This window comes from Sus scrofa, chromosome 5 (assembly GCF_054392235.1).
Source record: "Sus scrofa isolate SSC_HxYL_T2T_F1_AM1 chromosome 5, Sscrofa_HxYL_maternal_Yorkshire_Landrace_v2.0, whole genome shotgun sequence".
Classification (NCBI taxonomy): domain Eukaryota; kingdom Metazoa; phylum Chordata; class Mammalia; order Artiodactyla; family Suidae; genus Sus; species Sus scrofa.
Window position 1 is genome coordinate 21928878 of NC_139387.1, and position 22061 is coordinate 21950938.

A 22061-nucleotide genomic window follows, 5' to 3' on the forward strand; every position below is an offset into this window, starting at 1 on the left:
TAATTGTTAGAGATGAGTGTGTGTGTGTGTGTGGTGGTGGTGGTGGCGGGGGTAGGAACACCCACAAAAACCTCTGGAGAATTTTATAAGGCAGCAGAAGGTGTCCCTGACCTAAGCAGGGGTCAGGGACCAAGGAACTGGGGAGTAAGGGAAAGCTAAACTTCATCAAAATCCTTCTCTATTGTGAAATCCATGCATTCAGTAAACTTCTCTTTTCTCATTTTGCAACGGGCTTGTCCCTACTGGAAAACCGCAGACCCTGCTCGCTCTACCCAACCTCATCCAGGATCCTTTATTCCTTTGTCCCTCCTACTCTTTCCTTGCTGGTCTCCAAAGCTCTAACATCCTGTTTCATGTCCGGCTAAAGAAAATGTGCTCTTAGGAGTTCTCTTGGTGGCTCAGTGGTTAACAAACCCGACTAGTATCCATGAGGATGCATGTTCCATCCCTGACCTTGCTCAGTGGGTTAAGGATCTGGTGTTGCCGTCAGCTGTGGTGTAGGTCGCAGACGAGGCTCGGATCCTGCGTTGCTGTGGCTGTGGCGTAAGCCAGCAGCTACAGCTCGGATTTGACCCCTACCTTGGGAATCTCCATATGAAGGATTTAGGGTGCGGCCCTAAAAAACAAAACAAAACAAAAAGAAAAGAAAAAAAGAAAATCCTCTTTTAGAAACTTCCTGGCTTCTTGTCCTTCCCTGGGTCTAGCAAAGTCTGGGACTCCACCTTAGGCAGATCGTTACTGCTGGCAATCAACTCCCAGCGGCCTTGGTGTTTATCTAGTTAACACCCTGGGCATCTTGTGGCTTTACTCTATGGCTGTGCAGACTTTCTGTGAGTATGCTGAAGAGATCTGAGTCTAATGAACAGTTAGTACTAGTACGGTTTGCCAAAGCAACCGTGGACATCAAGGACCTAATGGAGGCTCTGGAATGGGAAGCAGAGTAGGATTCCAAGAGCTGCCAGTGTTAAGGGCTAAAGAGACACAGCGCCCCCTAAAGGAAGTGCGAATTAAAGCTCCTAAATCCGGCCGACGATATCACGTGCCCTCCGCCCAGCCAATTGGAAATTAATAATCGCTTCCTCTGTTCCCCATGGAAACAACCCTGCCCCACTGACCTTCCCGCCCCATTCAGTCGTGAGGTTTTGTCGTTTTATTGAGTGTTTAAACTGACAATCAAATATCTGCGCCTTCTGGCTGGACACCTTGCTTCCGCTAAGCAAGCTAGTAAACTGATTGGTCAGTAAAGCAATAGCTGACACCTGGAAGTCCAATAGCCCGCAGGGTGGGCGGGGTCTAATAAGGACGTAAGGCCAATCAGCGGCGGCGTTGTCTTGGCGGCTCCACGTCGGCACCAGCTGCGGGGCAAGATGGAGGCGCTGATTTTGGTAGGAACCAGAGGGGCAGCCGAGAGGCTATGATGTCCCGAGGGGCCGCGAATCGGGATTCGACCTGAGTGGGAGGGGGTAGAAAGGGGAGTTCGGGTAATCCTCGGGGACCGAACGTTCTTGCCTTCCCCTGGAATAAACATGTGGCCTAGTGCAGTCGTTAAAGCCTCAGTTTAAAGTAGGAAGCTGTGCCGGGGAAAGGGCAGAGTCGGTGGAAAGTTGAAGGGAGCAAGCCCTTGGAGTCCTTAAGACTCATAGGATCATAAGCGTACTGGATTGGGGTCCTTCAGGTTCTCCCTGATTCTGAGCGTTGTAGATAATACCCTGATTTGAATTTCTCCAAATCTCCAGATTCGCCTGAAATTATAAGAATAGAGTGCAGGTGTTTGTCATCACACGCTCCTCTTGATAACTGATACATTTTGACTCTCTCTTGATAATTCAATTCCCTGTCACATTCCTTCAGGAAAAACTATTTTCTTCTTCGGTTTCCTTTTAATTCCTACTATATGGATTTGTCATGATAAAGAATCAGTATTCCATTAAAGTTCTGGAATACCTAGTAAAGTCAGCATGGATTATGGAATATTTTCCCAAACTCCTTATTCTGTTTTTCTTTTCCCTCCTTATTTAAACTTTGGGGATTCTTATTGTAGGATCTGGGATGCCAGTTATTCCTCTGGTTATATGAAAATTTGATGGCTGAAGGGTTGTGTTAGTTCCCTTGTCCATGAGATCCTTTTTACTTGCTCAAAAACAAATGAAAAACTGGGAGTTCCCTTCGTGGCTTAGTGGTTAACCGACCCGACTAGCATCCATGAGGGCCTGGCCTTGCTCAGTGGGTTAAGGATCCGGCGTTGCTGTGGCTGTGGTGTAGGCTGGCAGCTGTGGCTCCGATTCGACCCCTAGCCTAGGAACTTCCATATGCCGAGGGTGCGGCCTTAAAAAGAAAAAAAAAAAATACTGTTATCCCTTCTTTAGAACTAAATCAGAGCATTTCTTTCAAAATAATGCATGCCTCCCCCCTTAATTTTGCATTTTGAGAATGTTAACATATGTGTGTGTAGGTATTTAGCTCCTAGCTCCTTCCTTAATTGAGTCAAACTCTAGGTCTCTTTTTTGTCTTTTTTGTTTGTTGTTTTCTCCTTCAGCTCTCTTTAATCCAGATCTTCTTCAGGTAAAAGAGAATAACAAGTTTCATTTTCCTGCTTTCAAAATGCAAAGATATGATAATTCCTTCCGATTATATGGGTTGGTTAAGTGTAGGTAGGAAGCTTTAAAATCTGATCAGTTTTTAGTAAGATATTTTCTTTACTAAGCCGTCAACCCCTTAACAGACTGGGATAAATTCTAGGGAATTGGTGTCTTTGGAAGTTTTGAGAAATTTTTGGGAGTTCCCTAGTGGCCCAGCAGGACCTGGAGTTGTCACTGCTGTGGCATGGGTTCAGTCCTTGGCCTGGGAACTTATGCATACCGCAGGCACAGCCGAAAAAAAAGAAATGTTTCTTTTTGGCCACCTTGTGGCATAAGGAGTTCCAGGGCCAGTGCTCAGATCCGAGCTGCAGGTGCAAACTAAGCCACTCTTGTGGCAACGGTGGATCCTTAACCCACTGTGCTGGGCCAGGGATCAAACATGCATTCCAGGGCTCCCAAGAATCCTGTTGCATCACAACGGGAACTGCAAAAGAAATTTTTAGATTGCCCCCTAGATCTGTTTAGAAGTCTGCTTAGAGGTAAAGGAGTGAGGGAAATGATACTTGAGAAGACCTTTTGACAAGGGATCTCTTAACAAGTGGTGAATTGAGGGCATTATATGTGAAAGTTTCTGTCAGGTTTTCTCTTACCTCAGTCCTTGTCTCTCCTTCCTCTTTGTTTCCATATTCTTTATATATTTTTTTAGTTAAAAAAATTTTTTTTGGCCACCCCTGGGGGATGCAGAAGTTCCCAGGCCAGGGCTCAAACCCCCTTTATATCCATTTTAATCTATACCTAAGATGCCACCTTCATAGATCCTTGCTAACCTGGTCAGGTACCCCTGAAGTTTGCTTTAGAAACCTTACTGATTCTTTGTCATGAGGAACGTGTGTAACGTGGGGTTAGGGGAAATGGAGGTTTAGGAAAAAAGGCTTCCTCAAGGAAGCACAATGTCAAAACTAGGATTAGATTTTGATTCCCAATCCTCCCAGACCATGTCTCTCTGATGTTATCTCATCGTGGGCTTTCCCCCTCTTCAGTATGCCAAAGTGTACTTTCAACTATCAGTCATATAAAGCTTTGTCTGGGGACAAAGTACCACCAGGTATTAGTTCTTGTGCTGATCTCCATAGTTCTCAGGATATTAAACTAGTATTTTCCTTTCTCTGCGTCAGCTCTTCTCCACATTGTTTTTTTCCTCTTTACTATTTCAGTATATTTTGGACCCCCAATTAAGAATTTATATACCTTTCTCACCATTCTAGCCCTTCTCAGGTGGAGTTCCAGGGGAGAATGAAGCCCTAATGTCCTAAGGCGTTATCGTATGTAATGAATCAGTTCCTCTGTATCCACAATGGTACTGGTTTGGTAGTATCCTTGGGAGAAGTGAGAACAGTATTTAAAAAATCTTCAGTGTTCAGTGGTTCAGATGAGGAATCTGAGAATCAGGTGATATTTCCTAAATTTTAATTTTTCTTCTCTCCACACTCACATACTGGTCCACAGAATTTACCTCCATCTGGTTCAGAATCACCCTTCCTCCCTGTTCCTTTTAATCTCATCCCCTCCTCTGTCTACTCAGCAGCATCCCCTGATTCTTAGGTCACCATCTTCATGAAAAGTATGAAGAATTCACTGGAACTTAACCTTAGTGCCCTACTGAGCTAAAGAGTTTACTGTACCCAGACAGTATTTAACAAGCCACTCCCTAGAGAAGGCAGACAGCTTCTAGAGTTCCTTTAGGCTTCCTCCTCCCACATTTGTTTCCTGGTTCGCCTGGACCTTTGGGGAAATCTGATCAAAGCATATTCTTCTGTCCTCACCTCTGCAAGACATATAGCCATAGGATATTGAGAAGAAGGGAAGAGTGAGCTAGATGGGGTCAAGAAGAATCATCATTCAAAATTTGAGCTGAATATGGGAATTTCTAACTACCAGTAGGCTCCCTTCATTTAGGTACTTTACAGTGAGTCACATTTCTTTCTGGAATTAAGTAATCCAATCCTAGTTTTCAAGCAGATTTGTCCAGTCTTTCTCAGGTCTCTAAGGAAAGACCCTTTCATCTTCTATTGCCAGTGCTTGGTAATCATGCTCCCAGCCTGCATCTTTGAACTCAGCTTCCTCTTTCCTGCTGTTTTCTGCTGGTTCTGTCTTAGTTGTGAATGGAGAGGAATTTGTGCAGGTCACCAGTCTCCATTAATAGCTATGGAATCTTAAAAGATAATGACTTAGCCTCTTCTTCCCTTTCCCCTTTACCTTTTTTTCCCCTACCCTAGAAGTCTGGATCCTTCAATCTTTCCTCATAGGTTTCATTTTTTCCTAATCCTCTCTGGATTCACTTTCTGAGTGCTTTTCCATGCTTTACAGACTAGACTTCTTAATTCTCTTCTTTCTCTCCCCTTAATTAATTTTTATCCTACAACAGTGACCAGATCCTGAATCCTAAGCCTCGTTCAAAAGTCAGGGCATCCAAAGTGCACAAGAGTACTTGTGTATATGGAGGAAGAAACTATGCAGAATACATCAGTGACTCTTAAAGGTTGATATTGCTCTGTGGCCTTCGCTTCCTGAATCATTTTAATGGGGCTTTTGTTAAATTCTTTTGGCACTAACTGTAGAGGTACTTGGCCTAAATGCCCCCTCCCCCTGCTCTGGGCAAAGGTATCAATTACATTAAGCCCCCAAAGCACTCCCATCTCATTCCTGGCAGTCCCCTGTGCCCCTCTCCCAGCTGCGTCCTTGCTGGTGCCTGGCCTGTCCATTTCGTTAGGAGAAGCAATCTCCTCGTTCCTGCACTGTGGAGATATATTTCTCAGCTAGGGCGCGAGCGGTGCCAGCACTGCCCCCGGTGAGGTCCCTGGCAGCCATAAAAATTTTTATTGTGATTATGTTGGTGTCGGGGTGTCCATCTGGGTTATTGCACACCTAGTTTAATTGATTGAAGTTTAATTTATTGACACTTCAAATTAAATGATCAGAATAAACTGTGCTGTTACTCTGGCCGGCTTGTTTTAATGGTTGATTGCTGGAAGCAGACCTCGGCTTGAACTAAAACCCCCAAAGAGCAATTGACGCTGCTTCTAACTCTCCCCATGTCTTGCCCTCCAAGAAGACCTCGTTATAGATTTCCGACGTATTTATATATATTTTTTCCCTCTCCTTCACAGTGGTGGGAAAGAGTTGGTCGCCGGCAAGGTATAAATTACATCAGAGGTCTAGGGGAGCTGTCACACGATCAGAAGAGGAGGAGGGGGCCTCCATGTGAAGAAAGCCAGACCCTTGAGAAGCCAGGTCTTCCCTGGGAGGCAGAGGATGAATGCAATTATCCAGATATTTGAAGGAGCCTATTGGCAGATGTAGGGTCTTTTTCATCTAGGTATTTGCTACTGTTTTTACTTTACTTCATCAACATGACTTGGTTAGAGTCAAGATATTGACAAGACTGGTTGTGGAAAGGGGAACTAGAGAAGCAAAGAAAGGAAAGGATAGGAATAAAGAATCAGTGCCTACCTTACCCATTTATGCTAGAGTAATTAGGAAGATGGAAGGCAGAGTGCCCACGGGCAGCTGATGAAGATGGATTGGGAGGTCGAGTCCATGCACATCATGAGATACCCCTATTGGCAGGGGCCCTATCACCTTCTGCCTCTGCTGATTCTGCACAGAAGAGGCTTTCTCACAGATTAGTAGAGTTCTCCTGTCCTTGGATTCCCTAGCTGGTGTCACCTCTTCTGGTGTTTGACCATCTCATCTCTTAAGGAAGTTTTTTTAGTTGTTTAACCTAAGTCTTAGATGCTGCAGATGAAGCCTAGGTCTCCTTATTTGGCTTTTTTTTTTTTTTTTTAATTTTTTTTTTTTATTAATGTCTGTACCTGTGACATATGGAAGTTCCCGGGCCAGGGATTGAACCTGAACTGCAGCTGCAACCCACACCATGGCAATGCCACATCCTTTAACCCACTGCACTAGGCCGGGGATTGAGCCCATGCCTCCACAGTGACCTGAGCTGCTGCAGTTGGATTCTTAACCCACTGTCACCACAGGTGGGAACTCCCTTATTTGGCTTTTTAATTTTCCTGCTATTAAGACAGATATCCCCATCCCATAGCCAGTTGGCTTGGATAGCCCTGTCTGCTGATTTTCTCGAATTCCTTTTCTATTTATGTGGTTTTTAAGAGGGAGACTGAAAGTAGGTGAGGATGCAGATCTACCTCAGGGGTCAATTTGGGGGAGCAAAGAGACTAAAAGATGAACTCAGAGACTTTGAGTCCACTCCTTCAGATTAGCTTTTTGTTTCCAGGAGCGGATGGAGGGTGGGGTGGGGAATAAATTATACAAATCATGGACAGGGTCTCATCAGAAGCAGATCTAGCCCTGCTTGACTTTCTTCCCCTTGCTGCGTGATATTTAAATGAGGGCCCTTAGATTATCAAACTGGGCAGGAAGGAAGTTCTCATGTTGCTCTCAGGCCTTGGGTATGGCCTACTCTGATTTCTGCTTGTTCGACTCATCTCTTCCCTGCAGTGCTCCTTGCTTTGTCCCCCATTTTTATGATTCTTTCATTTCCAGAATAGTTGAAGAATTAGGGACTGTGTGACAAGATTATCTAGCAGGTGGCTTTCTGAATTTTAAGTAAAGACCTGAGACTTTGCATTCCTGAAGAGCTTGGGGCTGGTTTATCTTTGTCCTGCATCTCTTAGAGCCACCAAATTTAGTCACTGAAAGCTGGAGGGGGTGTGGTGGTGACCTTAGCTCCCCCTGCTGGCTGTGCTAGTTTTCTCAATCATTTATTAATTTATGAAGGCCACACGCATATTTGTTGAAGTCACTCTTTGGTGCCTGGCAGAGGAGAGGGGGTGATTTACAGAAGTATCACTCATCCTCCCCTTTTTTCCTCCTCTCCCCACACCATCATTTTGTTTTCAGAGAGAATCTCATTTAATTCTGAACCTAGGTTTATGAAGTCCTTGAAATCATAAAAAGTTGTGAATTTTTCTGATAACAAGGACCTTAGATTTTGTCAGCTTATCGCAGGGGTCTTCTGTAACTCAAAAAAAGTTGTTGACCTTACCTTAGCTAGCTCAGGCCTCTCATTTCTCCAGTGAGAAAGCTGAGACCTAGAGAAAGGTAGAACTTGGGTTAGCAGCTGAGGCAGACTACAATAAAGGATTTTAGGAGTTTAGAGACATTTTTTTTTTCCCTGTAGTGGCAGACTTCCAGTGCCTGTGCTTTCATGTTTTGTATCCATATCAGATAGGAAGCCTCTTCCATCAGCTAGGTGTCTCTTCCTGCTATCAGTTCTTCCTAAGACTTGTGTTCAGTATCCTCTTAATAACCAATATTTGGTCTCACGTCAGCAGGGGAATGTTTGGTACCTGTGGCTCCCAGTCTTTCCTGAGCTGTGCTGCTTGAATCTAAGCAAATCCTTGGGTAGATGTGAAAACTGCGCTTCTCTGTCAGAGCCTTTAGCTAATTCGTCTTGTTTTATCTGAAGTCCCTCAGCTTGTGGCTGGCAAATTGGGGCCCACAATCCCAGAGGAGCTCTTTATTTTAAAGAAAATCAGCACAGAGTCAGGGAGCAAAATACCTGGTTGGCCATGTAGAACTGGGAGCAGCATCTAGAAATTTCTCATAGTTTTTACTGTCTTGGTTTTACATAATGACAGGTTGAGGGAGGAGTATCTTATTTCTAGTTGATCAAGACTTATTGCCAGAGTTCCCATCGTGGTGCAGCAGAAATGAATCTGACTAGGAACCATGAGGTTGTGGGTTTGATCCATGGCCTCATTCAGTGGGTTAAGGATCTGGTGTTGCCGTGAGCTGTGGTGCAGGTCACAGACATGGCTTGGATCTGGCATTGCTGTGGCTGTAACGTAGGCCAGTGGCTGTAGCTCTGATTCGACCACTAGCCTGGGAACCTCCATATGCCGTGGGTGTGGCCCTAAAAAAAAAAAGAAAAAAAAAAAACTTATTGACAACCCAGAGTACTACTTTTTGGCATGGCCATAAAGATTTCTTTCTTTTTTTTTCTTTTTTGGCCGCCTCAAGGCATTTGGAGTTCCCAGGCCAGGGATCAGATCCGAGCTGCAGCTGCGGCAGTGGCAATAGTGGATCCTTTAACCCAGGCCATATCCAGCTGCTTGCCAGGCCAGGTATCAAACCTGCATTCTGGGAGTTCCCGTCGTGGGACAGTGGTTAACAAATCCGACTAAGAACCATGAGGTTGCGGGTTTGATCCCTGGCCTTGTTCAGTGGGTTAACGATCCGGCGTGGCCATGAGCTGTGATGTAGGTCACAGACGGCGGCTCGGATCCCGTGTTGCTGTGGCTCTGGCGTAGGTCGGTGGCTCCAGCTCCAATTCGACCCCTAGCCTGGGAACCTCCATATGCCGTGGGAGCAGCCCAAAAAATAGCAAAAAGACAAAAAAAAAAACAACAACAACAAAAAACCCTGCATCCTGGTATTGCAGATACTGTTGCACCTTGGAACTCCCAAGATTTCTTTACAAGTAGGGAATTAAGACATTTTTAGGAAACTCAACCATATTCTTACTTGTGTCCTTTCAGCTTTATGGATAGCATCCTCCAGCTCCTCTAAGGCTTCTTGGCTCCCTCCTTCCCACTCCTCCCTCTCCCTGGCATCCTCCTCCCTCAACAAAGAATCAAATAGTCATGGCCCCAGATATCTCCCTGCTACAAACACTAGTCTAATTCTCTTCTGGTAGCATATCATGATCTTAACTCAGTGCTTTTGCAGAGCCCATCTCTCCGAGTTTGACATCCAGGATACAAATAGGGAGTGCTTTTCTCCAGAGCTATCTTTTTCTTTTTGTTAGTCCTGAGGAAGCTGCAGGTCATCCAGAAGCCCACAGGGGGCAGCACTAGGAATGACTCTTTCCCTCTAGTCCTCTGTGTGCTGGGGTAGGGGTACTGGGAGATATTGATGTTTTTCATTAGGCTTCAGAAGCCCCTAATTGAGATCAGAGGCTCCTTTGCAGTAGGCTCGTTGCTTGTTCGGTGTTGTTCAGCTCTCCTGAGGAGTCTAGTTTGGTTTTCTTGATAATAAAAACAGACATGAAAATCTGAGCCACCCAACCTCCCACAAGCCAGTCTGCCCACACATCATTTCCAGGCACCATTAGCATTTGAGGTGAAGTTCTGTTATACACTCAGGCTGTGGCTCTCTGAAAGTCAGTGCATCACAGAACTTTGTCTCGAAAGCTTTCTAGCAGCTACCCATTTGGGAGTGGGAGGGAAGAATAGACCTTTTCAATCCTTTGAACATAGCCCTAAGCTTACAGGGTCTTTCTCAATAATCAGCATTTAATGTGTTACAAGGTCAAGCCTAGTCCATTGCCCAGGAAACCCATTTCTCAGTAGCTGGGAGTTATTTATAAACTTGCCCTTTGCAAAAAAACCTGAAAATGAAATTACATGATCAGTAATGGCTTCTAGGGCCTTTAAACTGGCTGGTTTTATGATATGAGAGGAACTCCAGGCCCTCCCCACTCCTGAGAGGTAAAGGCCCCAGGCCGAAGTGGAACCAGCTGCAGTCAGGAGGTGGCAGGAGAAGTAAAGGAGAAGCTGCCGGCTCTGGCCGTGGCAAGAGTAGAGAAGTAAAGCAGCATTTCAGCTGTTGCCCAAGTTCTCAGCTTTATTTAGTGTGGTTATTCCTTTGGACGTTTGAAATGACCAGCCTTTTCTCTATGTCTTCTTACCCCTTTCAGACCTGTAGTGAGTCACAGCTGGTCTTCTCCTTGCCTTCCTTTGCCTGTCTTTTATGCTCCCCAGGAAGAACCCTGTTTTTACTTTGCGGGTTTCCTTGATAGTATCTTCCAGGAAGCCAGTGAGAAGAGCTGGGAGCAGAACCCAGCAGTCTTTGTCTCTCTTTGCCAGCTGTTTTAGACATTTTCTTATCCCATTGGCCACAGAAGACACTGTCTGACGCTCCTAGTTGGCTGGTGGCCATAAGGTTTTTTTTGCTTTTTGTTTGTTTTTGCTTTGGGATCCCATTCTTTCTATGAACGCCAGACTCTGGCTGCAAGTGTCAGTTACCTGTGCCAGGTCAATGCCTGGTTTAAACCACTGAGAAGCTCTCTAAGGTTGCTGTGAATTAAGATAGAGGAACAGGTTCAAAGATTTCCAGGGGGAAGGTTGCGGGAAAAACTATTTCTTCTAAAGTTCCTTCCTTATGGACTTCCTTTCCTCTGTTAAACTCATTTCCCTAGGTGTCACTCCTTTTTGGTGAATTGAGGAACCAGGTTGCTATAGAATCGAGCCTGCTTTATGGAAAGCTCTTTCTCTAGGGGATTAGGAGTTAAGAAATCTGCTCTATTTGTGACCTTTTAGATGAGACTCTAGAGGACTTCCTTCTGCTAGACACAGTCCCTTAGTTTGACAGAGTATTTCAGAGAGAAATGTGTATAGTGAGGGCATCTCTAAGGAGCGTCTATCAGAGGAGGATGACTTGGTAGTAATATCACCCCAAATGACCACACCAGAAAATCCACCTACATGTGAAGTCTGATTATAAGAGGGTCCCCTAGATGCTGACTGCATCAATAAATTTTACTTCACTCTCAAATTTCATTTATTCTCATAACCATTCACTATGCATTGAGAGTTTAATATGTCAGGTCTTGTTCCGGACACTTGTAATAAATTGGCGAGCAAAACATTTCTGTCCTGTGGGGCGGCAGATCCTTGGCAGTGATTCTTTCCTCCTCACTCTTGGGTCTTTGTTAACCATATGCTTGGTGAACATGTTTGGCCCCTGTGAGGACTTTGTGTTTCCTAAGTAAGGCCAGCAAAGGGAGTTAGCAAAGCAACAGCTTTGTCTCATAGCACAGGAGAAGGATGTCCATGGTAAGAAATGCTGATTAGAAAGTCAGGGAATGTGAGCCTGCAAACACCTCGTCCCAAGTACCACCACCTCCCCTCCCTTCCTCCTCTTCCTTTCCTGGTTAGCTGGTTCCCTAGAAGTTTCAGGAGTAGAGGCGCTTTTGCAGAGTCATATGCTTTGAGTTTGAGTTGTAACCGTGAAGGCTGGGGCTCTGATTTCTTTATGAGAGCCAGCCAGTTTCCTCAAGTTCTGATTCTTGGTCTTGAAAGAACACTCCTCTCCTGCTCGTTATCGCCAGGCTCCACAGTGTTTCTTAGATGGCTCTTCTCCTTACTGCTTCTTAACTCCCCGGAAATTCAGACTGGTTTTTGTCTTGGCAAGTTAAGTGGTAGTGGTCAGGGTATATAGTAGAAGAGTTGGGATCCCAGGGGAGGTCTTGGGAGATGGATGTCTCCCTGGGCTGCATCCAGGACTGGTGTGTCTGTGTCTGCACGCATGCGTGCTCCTTTCCCTCTGCTCAGTGTGTGGGTGGTTTAGAGAAGCCGTGCTTTATGCCTCTGCATTGCTGCTGCATTGGGACTGCAGAAACTTCCAAGTACACTAGGGCATTTAGCCCCATTTGCAGATAGCCTCGTGCAGTGCCTACGAATTAATCTGGTCACATTCCATACCCACCTGTGCATGGGAGACTGGGGAGGGAGAGTAATTTGGAAAATAACTGTAGCATAATATTTGAAAACACAGCATGACCTACCTTGATTAAGCCCTCTGTGAGTCTGGCTCACATAAACTGTTTCTTTGGTGCTGCTTTGGAGTCCTTTGTGGAAATGCCCCTTTCCCCAGTTCAGGTCATTTACCACTTGGTCATTCTCAGTGGGAAGTGTCCAGGTTGGGACAAGGGACATGCAGAGGCACCTCTCTATCCCCTTGCAGTCTCAGTGGGACCAAGGGAAGGGTTTTGGTTTGCTCGTGGTGGCCAGAGCCTTCAGGACTGAAGGTATGTTCATATCTCTTCAGGAACCCTCCCTGTATACTGTCAAAGCCATCCTGATTCTGGACAATGATGGAGACCGACTTTTTGCCAAGGTGAGATTCCCTTTCAGATTAGTTTAGGAGCAAGAGACTTATTCTGAGCTTTGGATATTGGGACCAGCCTTATTAACGCATCTTCATCGATGCTATAATTTTGAGAATTCTTCCATCTACCTGTGACTACTCCAGATGAAACCTAACCTGCTTCTGTCTCTTAGCTGCCCTGCTTCCCTCCTTGCCATCCTCAGACTGTGTCATCAGCACAGAACAGGGAAAAGCTCTGAAACCTTGGTTTCTGAACAAAGCAGCTTCTAGATGTGAGAAGCAGCCTGCCCGTGTCCATCACTCCTGTCCCTTTTCCTTCTACCTTGTCACCTTGCCTGGCTTTTTCCAGGGGATTCTCTCGCAGGTCCAGGGTTCCAGCCCTAGGTCTGCAGTCACCAGCAAGCACATTAGCTCCTGACTTACCCAGCGTGATGTTTCTAACTTTGAATCTATTGAAAGAGAGGAGAACGGACACCCCTCTCCTCTCCCTCCATATTCCCCCCCTCCTGGAGAAATTTTTTCTGTCCCTGGTGTATTAACTCCGGGCGAGCATGGCATAAATCAATCAGCAGGTAGAGATTAGTTTAGAATTCACCAGCTGTTCCTCCCTGTAATTGGATGTAACTATGCAGGACACCTTTTGAAACAGTTATCCAGTTACTAAATGCCAGACCTGTCATAGGTCTTCAGCTGACTGCGACGGATTAGCCCCTAAAGAGCAGAGCGATTTAGCAGCCTGCATCTCCACCCCCATGCCAGGGAGAGCTTGGGAGTGGGCTCTGCCATGGGCTAGCTGCCCTCCCACTCCTTTCAGTTTGCTGGAAAGAAAGCTACGGTCCAAGAGAGCAGAGGGCATCGGGCAGGGCTTGCCCTTCTTTTGCAGAGGTGTTTGCAGCCCTTCCCGTTCCTCAGCTTCACACAGTGGTTGAGGGTCTGGTGCCTTTTGTGTTCTCTCGCAGTGCCCCCTGACCTTGGGTGGCGCCTAGGAATGGCTCAGGATTGCTGTCCCTGAATGCCCACAGGGCAGAGCTGCCTCACAGGGCTTGTAGGCCTCTTGCTTTACAGTCTTAGAAATGTGAGGATGGGTGGCTTACAGCAGGGTCCTTAAAAAATGTGTTTTGTGTCAGATTACACATTACCCATTCCCTGCCTCTAGAGTTCTTCCTTCTTTGTGCCCATATTTCTCCCTCTCTCATGCCTCAAAGGAAAGAAATCCAAGATCCAGGGCAGTCACTAATCATTCGAGGCTCCCAGCTCTAACGACCCAACCCGTCTCTTTTCCCTCTGACCAGTACTATGACGACACCTACCCCAGTGTCAAGGAGCAAAAGGCCTTTGAGAAGAACATTTTCAACAAGACCCATCGGACTGACAGTAGGTCGTTTTCCCTTCACTATTCCCGGTGGCAGGGGAGCCACAGCGGGAAGGGGGTGGCGGCAGGACTGCGGGAGAAAGGATAAAATGACTCTGCCTCCTTTTTCTCTTTTTTCCTCCTCCCCTCATATAATAAACTCTTCAGAAATGTAATGGGGAGGTGAGTGTACCTCACGCGGGAATACCGTGCTAGAAGGTTGGCTGTTAGCTACCTGTCTAGTCCCTGGATTTATGAGCCTCACTTGACAAATTTAACTGCAGCTCTGCTTATTGTACCGCATCCATTAGGGCAGGTAAATGGAAGTCTGTAAAGGTGACCGCTCTGCATTTTCACCTCCGAAGGATCGACTAGTATCCTGTCTCATGTACAAGGAGGGAAATCAGGGTGGTGGGCAGGGGGTGGTACGGTTAGAGGAGACGATGCATCTAGACGCCCCCAAGTTCATACTTGCCACCTTCTGCTCCCACCCAAAAAGAAAAAGCGGGTTAACTTCGGTCTTTGGGGGTCATTAGGACCTCCCTCACCTCAGCCCCACACAGCTGGAAACCAGGAGTTGCTGGTAACTCCCTCTGTCCTACTTCCTCGTCCCCACCTTCCTCAGGCCACCCGCTCTTTCCCCCCCAGGTGAGATCGCCCTCCTGGAAGGCCTGACGGTGGTATACAAAAGCAGTATCGATCTCTATTTCTATGTGATCGGCAGCTCCTATGAAAACGAGGTGAGAATCCCCACCGGCTCTGCTCCCACCTCCTGAACCACAGGCAGGATCTCATGACTGCCACATCCCTCTGGCTTCGGACGGGCTAAGGAAGTTGTCGGAGATCCCTGTCAGCCTCACAGACATGGCTGAGCAGCTGAATCAACCTAGAATGGAAGTGTTCCCAGGTTTCTCTCTTATCTCCATGTTGGACACACCACCTATGTTTTCCTACATACTAACCTATAATATCAATGACTTTCCCTGAATAGTGTTTTGGGCCGCACCCACAACATGTGAAAGTTCCCAGGCCAGGGACTGAGCCTGCCACATAGCAGTGCCCCAAGCCGTTGCAGTGACAACTCCAGATCCTTAACGCACTGCACCGCAAGAGAACTTCTGAGTAGCGTTCTTTAAGATGGATTTCTGAGGTGTGGTCAAGCTTCAGGGGATGCTTCTCCTGTATGAAGGGTCCACACCTGACTGAGTTTGGGTCAGTTAGGCAACATTTTGGGACACGTTGAAGCCGTACAACATGGCTCGCTTGAAAAGACCGAGGATATAGCCCTAACCTGCCTCCTGTGTGCAGGAAACTTCTAGGAGAGTAGATAAGTAAAAATAGGCCCCCACACAATTTGGGGCAAAATAAAAATTTGAGTGAACCAACTCTTACCGAGCTCTTATTGGTATAAGTGCTCTGTAGAATACATTGTTATTTAAACCTCCTAGCACTTCTATGAGTTTTCGGCGTTAGTGCGCTTGTTTTATAGATGAGGAAACTAAAGCTTGCAAAACCATATGGAATTACTTGTATATGACCACTGTTGAACTACAAAAGTGGCAGTTTCATGTGGTTCAGCCTGATAACTTTCCCAGGGTCACACATCTAGAAATGGCTCAGTTGGGATTTAAGCCCAGGTCTGTCTAATTCCACAGTCCCTGCTCATTCCACAGCTGTCTGACCTCAGCTATTGCTTGGTTAATGATTCTCTACATAAGACTTAGGGTAACACATATACAGTTGGTAAAGACACAAAGAGGACCATGACAGAAAGTTCCATTTGAACAGTCTGGTCAGAGAACTCAGATTGTGGGATCATGTAGCAGAATTTATTTCTGTGAGAAACCACAGGTCCTCTTCCTATTTTGCTCTCACTTCCACCGTATGCTATTGGTCCTTTATGAAAGCCTGTGTCTTTTTTTTTTTTTTTGTCTTTTCTAAGGCCTTACCCACAGCATATGGAGGTTCCCGGGCTAGAGATCTAATCGGAGCTGTAGCCGCCGGCCTACACCACAGCCACAGCAACGCCAGATCCAAGCCGCATCTGCGACCCATACCACAGCTCACGGCAACGCCGGGTCCTTAACCCACTGAGCAAGGCCAGGGACTGAACCCTCAACCTCATGGTTCCTAGTCGGATTCATTAAGCACCAAGCCACAACAGGAACTCCGAAAGCCTGTGTCTTTTGATGCTTAATGAATTAGCGGGTTTTATTTTCAGGTAGCAGCAATCTTATCTTTCTGCTTCTCTGTCTCCAAATAGCTGATGCTCATGGCTGTTCTGAACTGCCTCTTCGACTCATTGAGCCAGATGCTGAGGTGAGCAGGCCATCCTTGACATCTGTTTGCGAGAGAAAGTCACTCTTCTTCAGGCCAGGGATTTGTGGAGGATCAGCAGAGGCTCTAGGGATTGGCTTACCTTGAGAAGTTGAGCTTATTATTTCAGAGTAATTTGCGCTGATGGGGAAGACGGGATGGGAGAGTCTGTTACTCCTGTGGAATAATTCTCCTGAGAAAAGAGATTGGCAGGGAGCAGAATCTTCACCTGTGTGTCTACTCTTTCTTGCATTCCCCAGTGGCTCTCTCACAGTTCCGAGCACCCTCACGGTGCTTTCCTGGGCCTCATTCTTTACTTTTGAGGTAGAGAAAGGGCAAGTGTAGGGAAATGTCCCAGACATCAACACCTTGAGAATGGGGGCAGCAATTTTTCACATCCAGCCCTTAGTTTTTCCCTCCTTGGAACAGGAAAAATATGCCTTTTACCCTCTCCCCGCCTCCACCTCTGCAGCAGCCCTCTGTTCCCCACAAAGCTGGGCAACGAAAGAGATATAAGATACTTTTCCTGGAGACATGCAGGGCTCCCAAGTGAACCCAGTACAGACAGCCGTCCGGACCAGACCAGCAGGCACTCTCAGCCGCACCAAATCAGCAGGGTGAATGGCTCAGATTTCTTCAGGAAGGGGATGATTTATTCCTTAGCCAGGTGAATGAATAGACCTCATTTCAGTGATCCAGTGAAAGAGTCAAACGGACGGATGTGACTGGCCACATATACCCACCACCGGATCTGGGGTGGATGCCGGCCAGTCCCAGGCCCCTAGTCAGGCTTCTTTTCAAGGCCTGAGCAGAGCTGTGGAGAGAGGGGGAGGGGGAGCAGAGAGAGCTTAGAAGGTTTGTCAGAGCTTGAGTGCAAAGAGAGTCTGTACTCAGCCCCTCCCCACCTCCCGCCACCTCCACATTGAGTTTTCTTCGCTCTGTATCTTTCCTTTTCCCACCCACTGACGTCAGTGTTCACGAGCAATGTTGCCGGCAGCATCATGGCAGGTAGGAAAGAAACAATAGCTCTGGAAATCAGCCCTCGAATAGTCAGAAATCGACTGTATGTGTATTTAAAATCTCTTTCCTGGCATTCCTAATCCTTAGTCAGCAAGTTCGAGTAGGCAGGGGGATAGAGTGAGTTAGCCAGAAAGTTCTTATTTACTTTGCGTGGTTGGTGGAGACCTTTATTGGTCTAGTTTAGGCTCACCACCTCAGACAGTGTCCTAAGATCCCTTTCAAACCCAGGTCTTTCTTGTTCTTTCTCTTGGGGACTCAGGAAAAACGTAGAAAAGCGAGCTCTGCTGGAGAACATGGAGGGGCTCTTCTTGGCTGTGGATGAAATCGTAGATGGAGGGTGAGTTCTCTGACCTCCCTGGATCTGGGGTGAGGGGGGTGGGGCCGCTGCCCCTTCCTAAGGCAAGCAAGCTGAACCACCAGAGGATCCCCACAGAAAACTGATCCTTCAGGACAGAGTCAACAGTGGCCTCTGCTTTGTCTTTTCAGGGTGATCCTGGAGAGTGATCCCCAGCAAGTGGTACACCGGGTAGCGTTAAGGGTAAGTGAGACTATGCCCTGCTGCCTCCCTCTCCTGCTCACCCTCCAGCGCTCCGGAGCACCTGCTCAGGGCAGCCACGGGTCGGGGCTTGTGGAATACCTGTAACCATCTCTTTCCCTTTCAAATTCTCATTGTTGCAAAGAAGGGAAGCAGAAGGACTGTATTTCTGCCCCTAACTTGGTAACCCAGCATCTTATAATAGTCTTTGCACAGAGTGCACATTTAACACATCCTTCTCAAATCATAAATGAAATTAAGGGAACTTTCATATCGATGGTTGTAAAACAATAAAGGGATTTGATGTTGGCTTATTCTGCCCATGGGGATGAATCCCAATCATCTGAGGCAGAGGAATGTCTTGCTTGTCTTTTCAAGTCTTATGTAACCGAGACCACCACCTCTCCCTCAGGACCTCCTTATTTGCTGGGACCTCTGTCCTCTTTGGCGCTAGTGATAGCAGAAGGAGGCCTCTGAATTGACCATAGAAAGCTCCAAGCCTGCTGGGTGCCCACCAGCAAATTGTAGGGGTGCAGAGCTGTCTGAGCAAAGCCACTCTCCCCGTTCACAGAATGTCCCAGCTCTGACCTCCACAGAGTGAGGGCTGGCGGTGCCGGGTAATGGGAAATCTTCTCCCTTAACTGCCGTGGGCTCCATTTGCATAGTTTAATCTTCTCCTCTAACATATGTCTCTATGTGGCAAGAGAGAAGGTCCCCCCCTCCTCACCAACTCCCTCCTTCCCCTTCTCAGGCTGCTGTTGCAGCAGTTTATTTCTTCAAATTAACATGCTGTCGTTACCCATCAGGCCTTGCGGGATCCATTAAACTACCCCGGCTCCCCCTCATCCTTTCCCTAGCGATATTGATATTCAGGGAAGGTCTTCTCTGACTAGGGAATCAGGTCTCCCACCCCCAAGTTGAGGATCAGATAACCTGATTACTTGGAATGGAATAAATCTTTTAGGAAGTGCTCCTGCCTTAAAACAAGATGGATGAAATGACCCTTTTTTTACTCACAGTCCCTTTGGCCAAGTAAAATTGCTGCTGTCTTAACTAATCCCTAGGAGGGACTGAGAAGTTCAGGGCCTCTGCCCTTTGCTTCAGTTTAAAGGACCACCTCTTCCTTCAGTGCTCAACCTCAGTCAGGTCCTCCTCCAGCTTTCTCCCATGCTGAGTGCTTCTCTCTCTGTGTGTAGGGAGAAGACGTTCCCCTGACGGAGCAGACCGTGTCTCAGGTATGCCTTTCTTCCTTCTCCCTCTCCAGATGGACTGGGTCACTAAAGAGGGCTAGCGTAGCATTGCACCAAGTCCCACCCAGCCTGAAGGAGGCTAGAGACTGAAGACACATCCAGAGAACTGGGACTCATAGAGCCCACTGCTCCCTACCCCACCCCAACTCCTGTCCCAGTTTCCTCTGAGCGGTGGCTGTCAGCCTTGCACTGTACCCTTCAAACCCTCCCTGCCTGATGCCTCACTCAGTGATTTATTCCCCAGCAGAGGCTTGCCTTAAGCAGATGGTCTGTGTGCCTGCACACACACATTCTCTCTCTTTCTCTTATTATTCAAATGAGGGCTAAGCTGGAAATGCATATTCTAGAATATGCAGGTTTTGCAGATCCATTCTGCTACTTTGCAGATAGCTTGTCTCTACCTGATGGTGGGGGGTGGGAGGGTGGGAGGTGGTGGCACACCAGGGAGGGATTCTGTTTTCTGCCCACTTGGAATTCTCACCAAGAGGTCCATCTGGATGTGGTAACCCCTCCCCGCTTAACATATGTCCAGTAACCCCCAGTTTTTTTCTTTTCTCCCAGGTATACCTCTTCTCTCTTCATCCCCCCAGTGGACTTGAATTTTTTTGGAATTTCCCAAACTGACAGTCCTCTAGGGCCTTAGAGAGCTTCTTCCCATCCCTCTACCCTTGGGGATTTTCTATTTGCCATTCTTCTAAGGACAGGGAAGGCAAGTGAGGGGAAGGAGAGCCCCAGTCCCCACCCCTGCCCTTCCCCCCAGCAAAGCCCCTCAATGCCGCCCTTGTCCCTGCAGGTGCTGCAATCAGCCAAGGAACAGATCAAGTGGTCACTCCTCCGGTGAAGACCCCACTATGCCTGGCTCCTCACTCCCTCAAAAAATCCACATGTCTGCTGTGACTTCTCATCCAGTCCCCCAACTGACACTCTCAGGGTCATCTCGGGGATCACAGGGATCCTTAACTCTCCATCCTGTCTGTGGTTGCCCCCCAAACCCGTATATGCTTCTTGTTCCTTCTCGGTCTTTTCTGCGGTTCTGGGAGTAAAGCTCTCAGCAGGTTTGGACACAGGGCTGGGAAGGCACCCTCTTCCTTTCTCCTCTGGATTATGTTCCCGTGCTCTCCTATCCCCCATATTTTCTCCTCAATTTCTGTACCCTTCAGATCAAAGCAGGAGAAAGAATGTGCTGAGCGTTTTCCTCCCTTTGCCTTTACGCGGCCTTCGTCTCAGCAGCCCATATGTCCAACGAGGGGAGGGAGAGAGAATTCTTTTCCATAGAAAGAGTGGGGGTGGGGAGAGGCACATCGGGTCCCTCTTACTGCCCAGTCCTCCAGCCTGGGAAGAAAGATTGGGAACAGCTCATAGGCAAAAGACAGAGGGGAAGAAGCGGTGATTTAAGTTTTATTGGAGAGGGCTTATAAAATTCTGTTTTTCAGACACAGCTGCAGTTTTTTACTCTGATCCTAGCTTATAGCTTCAAACTGCTGTGGTTTGTGAGTGCTCCTTGTGGGAGTGTCCATCTCTTGGTCCGAATAGCTTAACTCACTACCTTCACCACCCGTGGGATCTTTGCCTGGCTCGTTCTCTCTGTGCCCTGGAGCAAGGCCAGTCCCTGAATCAAAACTCCATTCTGGTCTTGGGAAGAAGAGTATCTGCTCAGAACTGGGGGACAGAGTGGAATTTATGACTTGGGCCTCTGGGTTCTCTCAGTCCCCTTCTCTCCCTCACAATGCATTTCCCTCCGTCTGTCTTGGGGCTGCGATCTCTGCCGCTTAACTCTGTCCTCTCTCTGCCTCAGTCTTACATCCAGGCAGTAGGTCTGGGCGCTTCCCCAGCCTTGGTCGCTGAGAGAGGTACCTTTCTTCCGAAAACCTTTGGGATTTGGATTTTCCCAGGAAGATGGAGGATGGAACACCACTGTTGGGTCTCAAAACTTCCCACAAAAATGTCTCAAAAAACCTTCCTGAGACTTAGCATTCTGCCCCACTCACTCACTGCCAGTTCTCCAAGACTGAAGTGGGGGCAGATAACTGGGCATCCTTGAGGGGGGCGTTTTTGTGTAAGAGATGTATGGAGTCAGGATGATGGCCACCTTCAGGTACTGCTCTGTGCAAAAAGGAATAAAACATTTTTTTTTCCAAACTGCCTTTGTGTGATGTTTCTGTTCCTCTTCCTCTCTTTTTGGCAGCTGCTCCTATTCCTCTAGCCTCCCCCCCCACCCCGCGCTCCCCATCTTATAATATTTCTTCTCTCCTACCTCAGAGACTCCCCAGCATCTCCCCTCCCCCGCCCCCCCATCCCTAATTTACAAGGCTGTTTGCCTCCTTGGCATCTCTCCGTCCACTCGCCTGGAAATTGGCGCCAGGGGTGGGGTGGGGATGGTATTTTCTCAGTGGGAGTCCCAGGGAACTGAGTTCTCCCCCACCACCCCCAAAGCCAGCTGCCTGCTCCCGCCTCAGCCATTAGTAACCCGGAGACGCGCACCTGCGTGGGGGCTCGCCTGCAGCCCCGGCTCCCTTCCTGCACCTCCCACTCCCGCTCTGAAACGGCGCTGAGCGGGTTATTTATCGGAGCCAGCGCTGCTCCAGAAGGTCAGGACGGTGGTGTAAATAACCTCTCCTCGCCATTTCCCCGTCCCTCCAGAGCCTGCTCCCCTCCCCCTCCTCCACCTTTATTCGCACAAATGAATGTGGCTGGGCTGGCGCAGAGCCTGGCCCTGCATCTTAATGGGGCGGTGAGCTCACAAGATGGATTTAGCTGGGGGTTTTTATGGTTGCCTCGGCGACAGGAGAATGCTTTGGTTTTCTTTCCCCCTTCCTCTGCAGGATTTTAAGGAGGGGGGCAGTGTGGGGAGCCCTTCTCTGCACTGCCATTTGAAGGGTCTCCGCTGTCACCTCTACTGCCCAGGAGATGGGCCTGTAATTCCAGGGTTAGGCAAGAGAGACTGCATTAGCACCGCAGATAGGAAAGGACGAGGGAAGGAAGGTAACCGCAGGAGGAAGAATGTCTCTAGCATCAAGACTCGAAACCTAGAGTTGCCCAGTCTTGCCTGTTCTTTGAGAGCCTAGCAATTCAGCTCAGCAGCTCTGGGGCAC

The 22061-nt window shown here is 47.6% G+C and overlaps 1 protein-coding gene and 1 non-coding gene across 3 annotated transcripts; both read left to right on the forward strand.

Moving 5' to 3' along the window:
- The first annotated feature begins 1339 nt into the window (after window positions 1–1339).
- On the forward strand, window positions 1340–21108 carry COPZ1 (COPI coat complex subunit zeta 1). Of its 2 annotated transcripts, XR_014803268.1 has the most exons (10): window positions 1340–1385; window positions 12438–12506; window positions 13790–13871; window positions 14497–14588; window positions 16112–16167; window positions 17444–17521; window positions 17671–17722; window positions 18916–18954; window positions 19531–19678; window positions 19763–21108. XR_014803268.1 is itself a non-coding variant. In XM_001927549.6 (9 exons), exons 1-9 carry the CDS (start codon window positions 1368–1370, stop codon window positions 19808–19810), a joined length of 534 nt encoding a protein of 177 aa, XP_001927584.1. In that variant the 5' UTR covers window positions 1340–1367; the 3' UTR covers window positions 19811–21108. The 2 variants fall into 2 exon arrangements, 1 of the variants encoding a protein (XP_001927584.1); XM_001927549.6 differs by lacking the exon at window positions 19531–19678.
- Window positions 9722–9801, forward strand: MIR148B (microRNA mir-148b). The gene has a single exon (NR_035387.1). It is a non-coding gene; the product is annotated as a microRNA mir-148b (primary transcript).
- Window positions 21109–22061: the final 953 nt, after the last annotated feature.

Excerpts from the sequence above, each read along its gene's own strand:
- COPZ1 (XM_001927549.6), top strand. Across the intron at positions 16,168-17,443 it reads TCATTGAGCCAGATGCTGAG|GAAAAACGTAGAAAAGCGAG; the intron begins GTGAGCAGGCCA and ends TTGGGGACTCAG. Across the intron at positions 18,955-19,762 it reads CGGAGCAGACCGTGTCTCAG|GTGCTGCAATCAGCCAAGGA; the intron begins GTATGCCTTTCT and ends TTGTCCCTGCAG.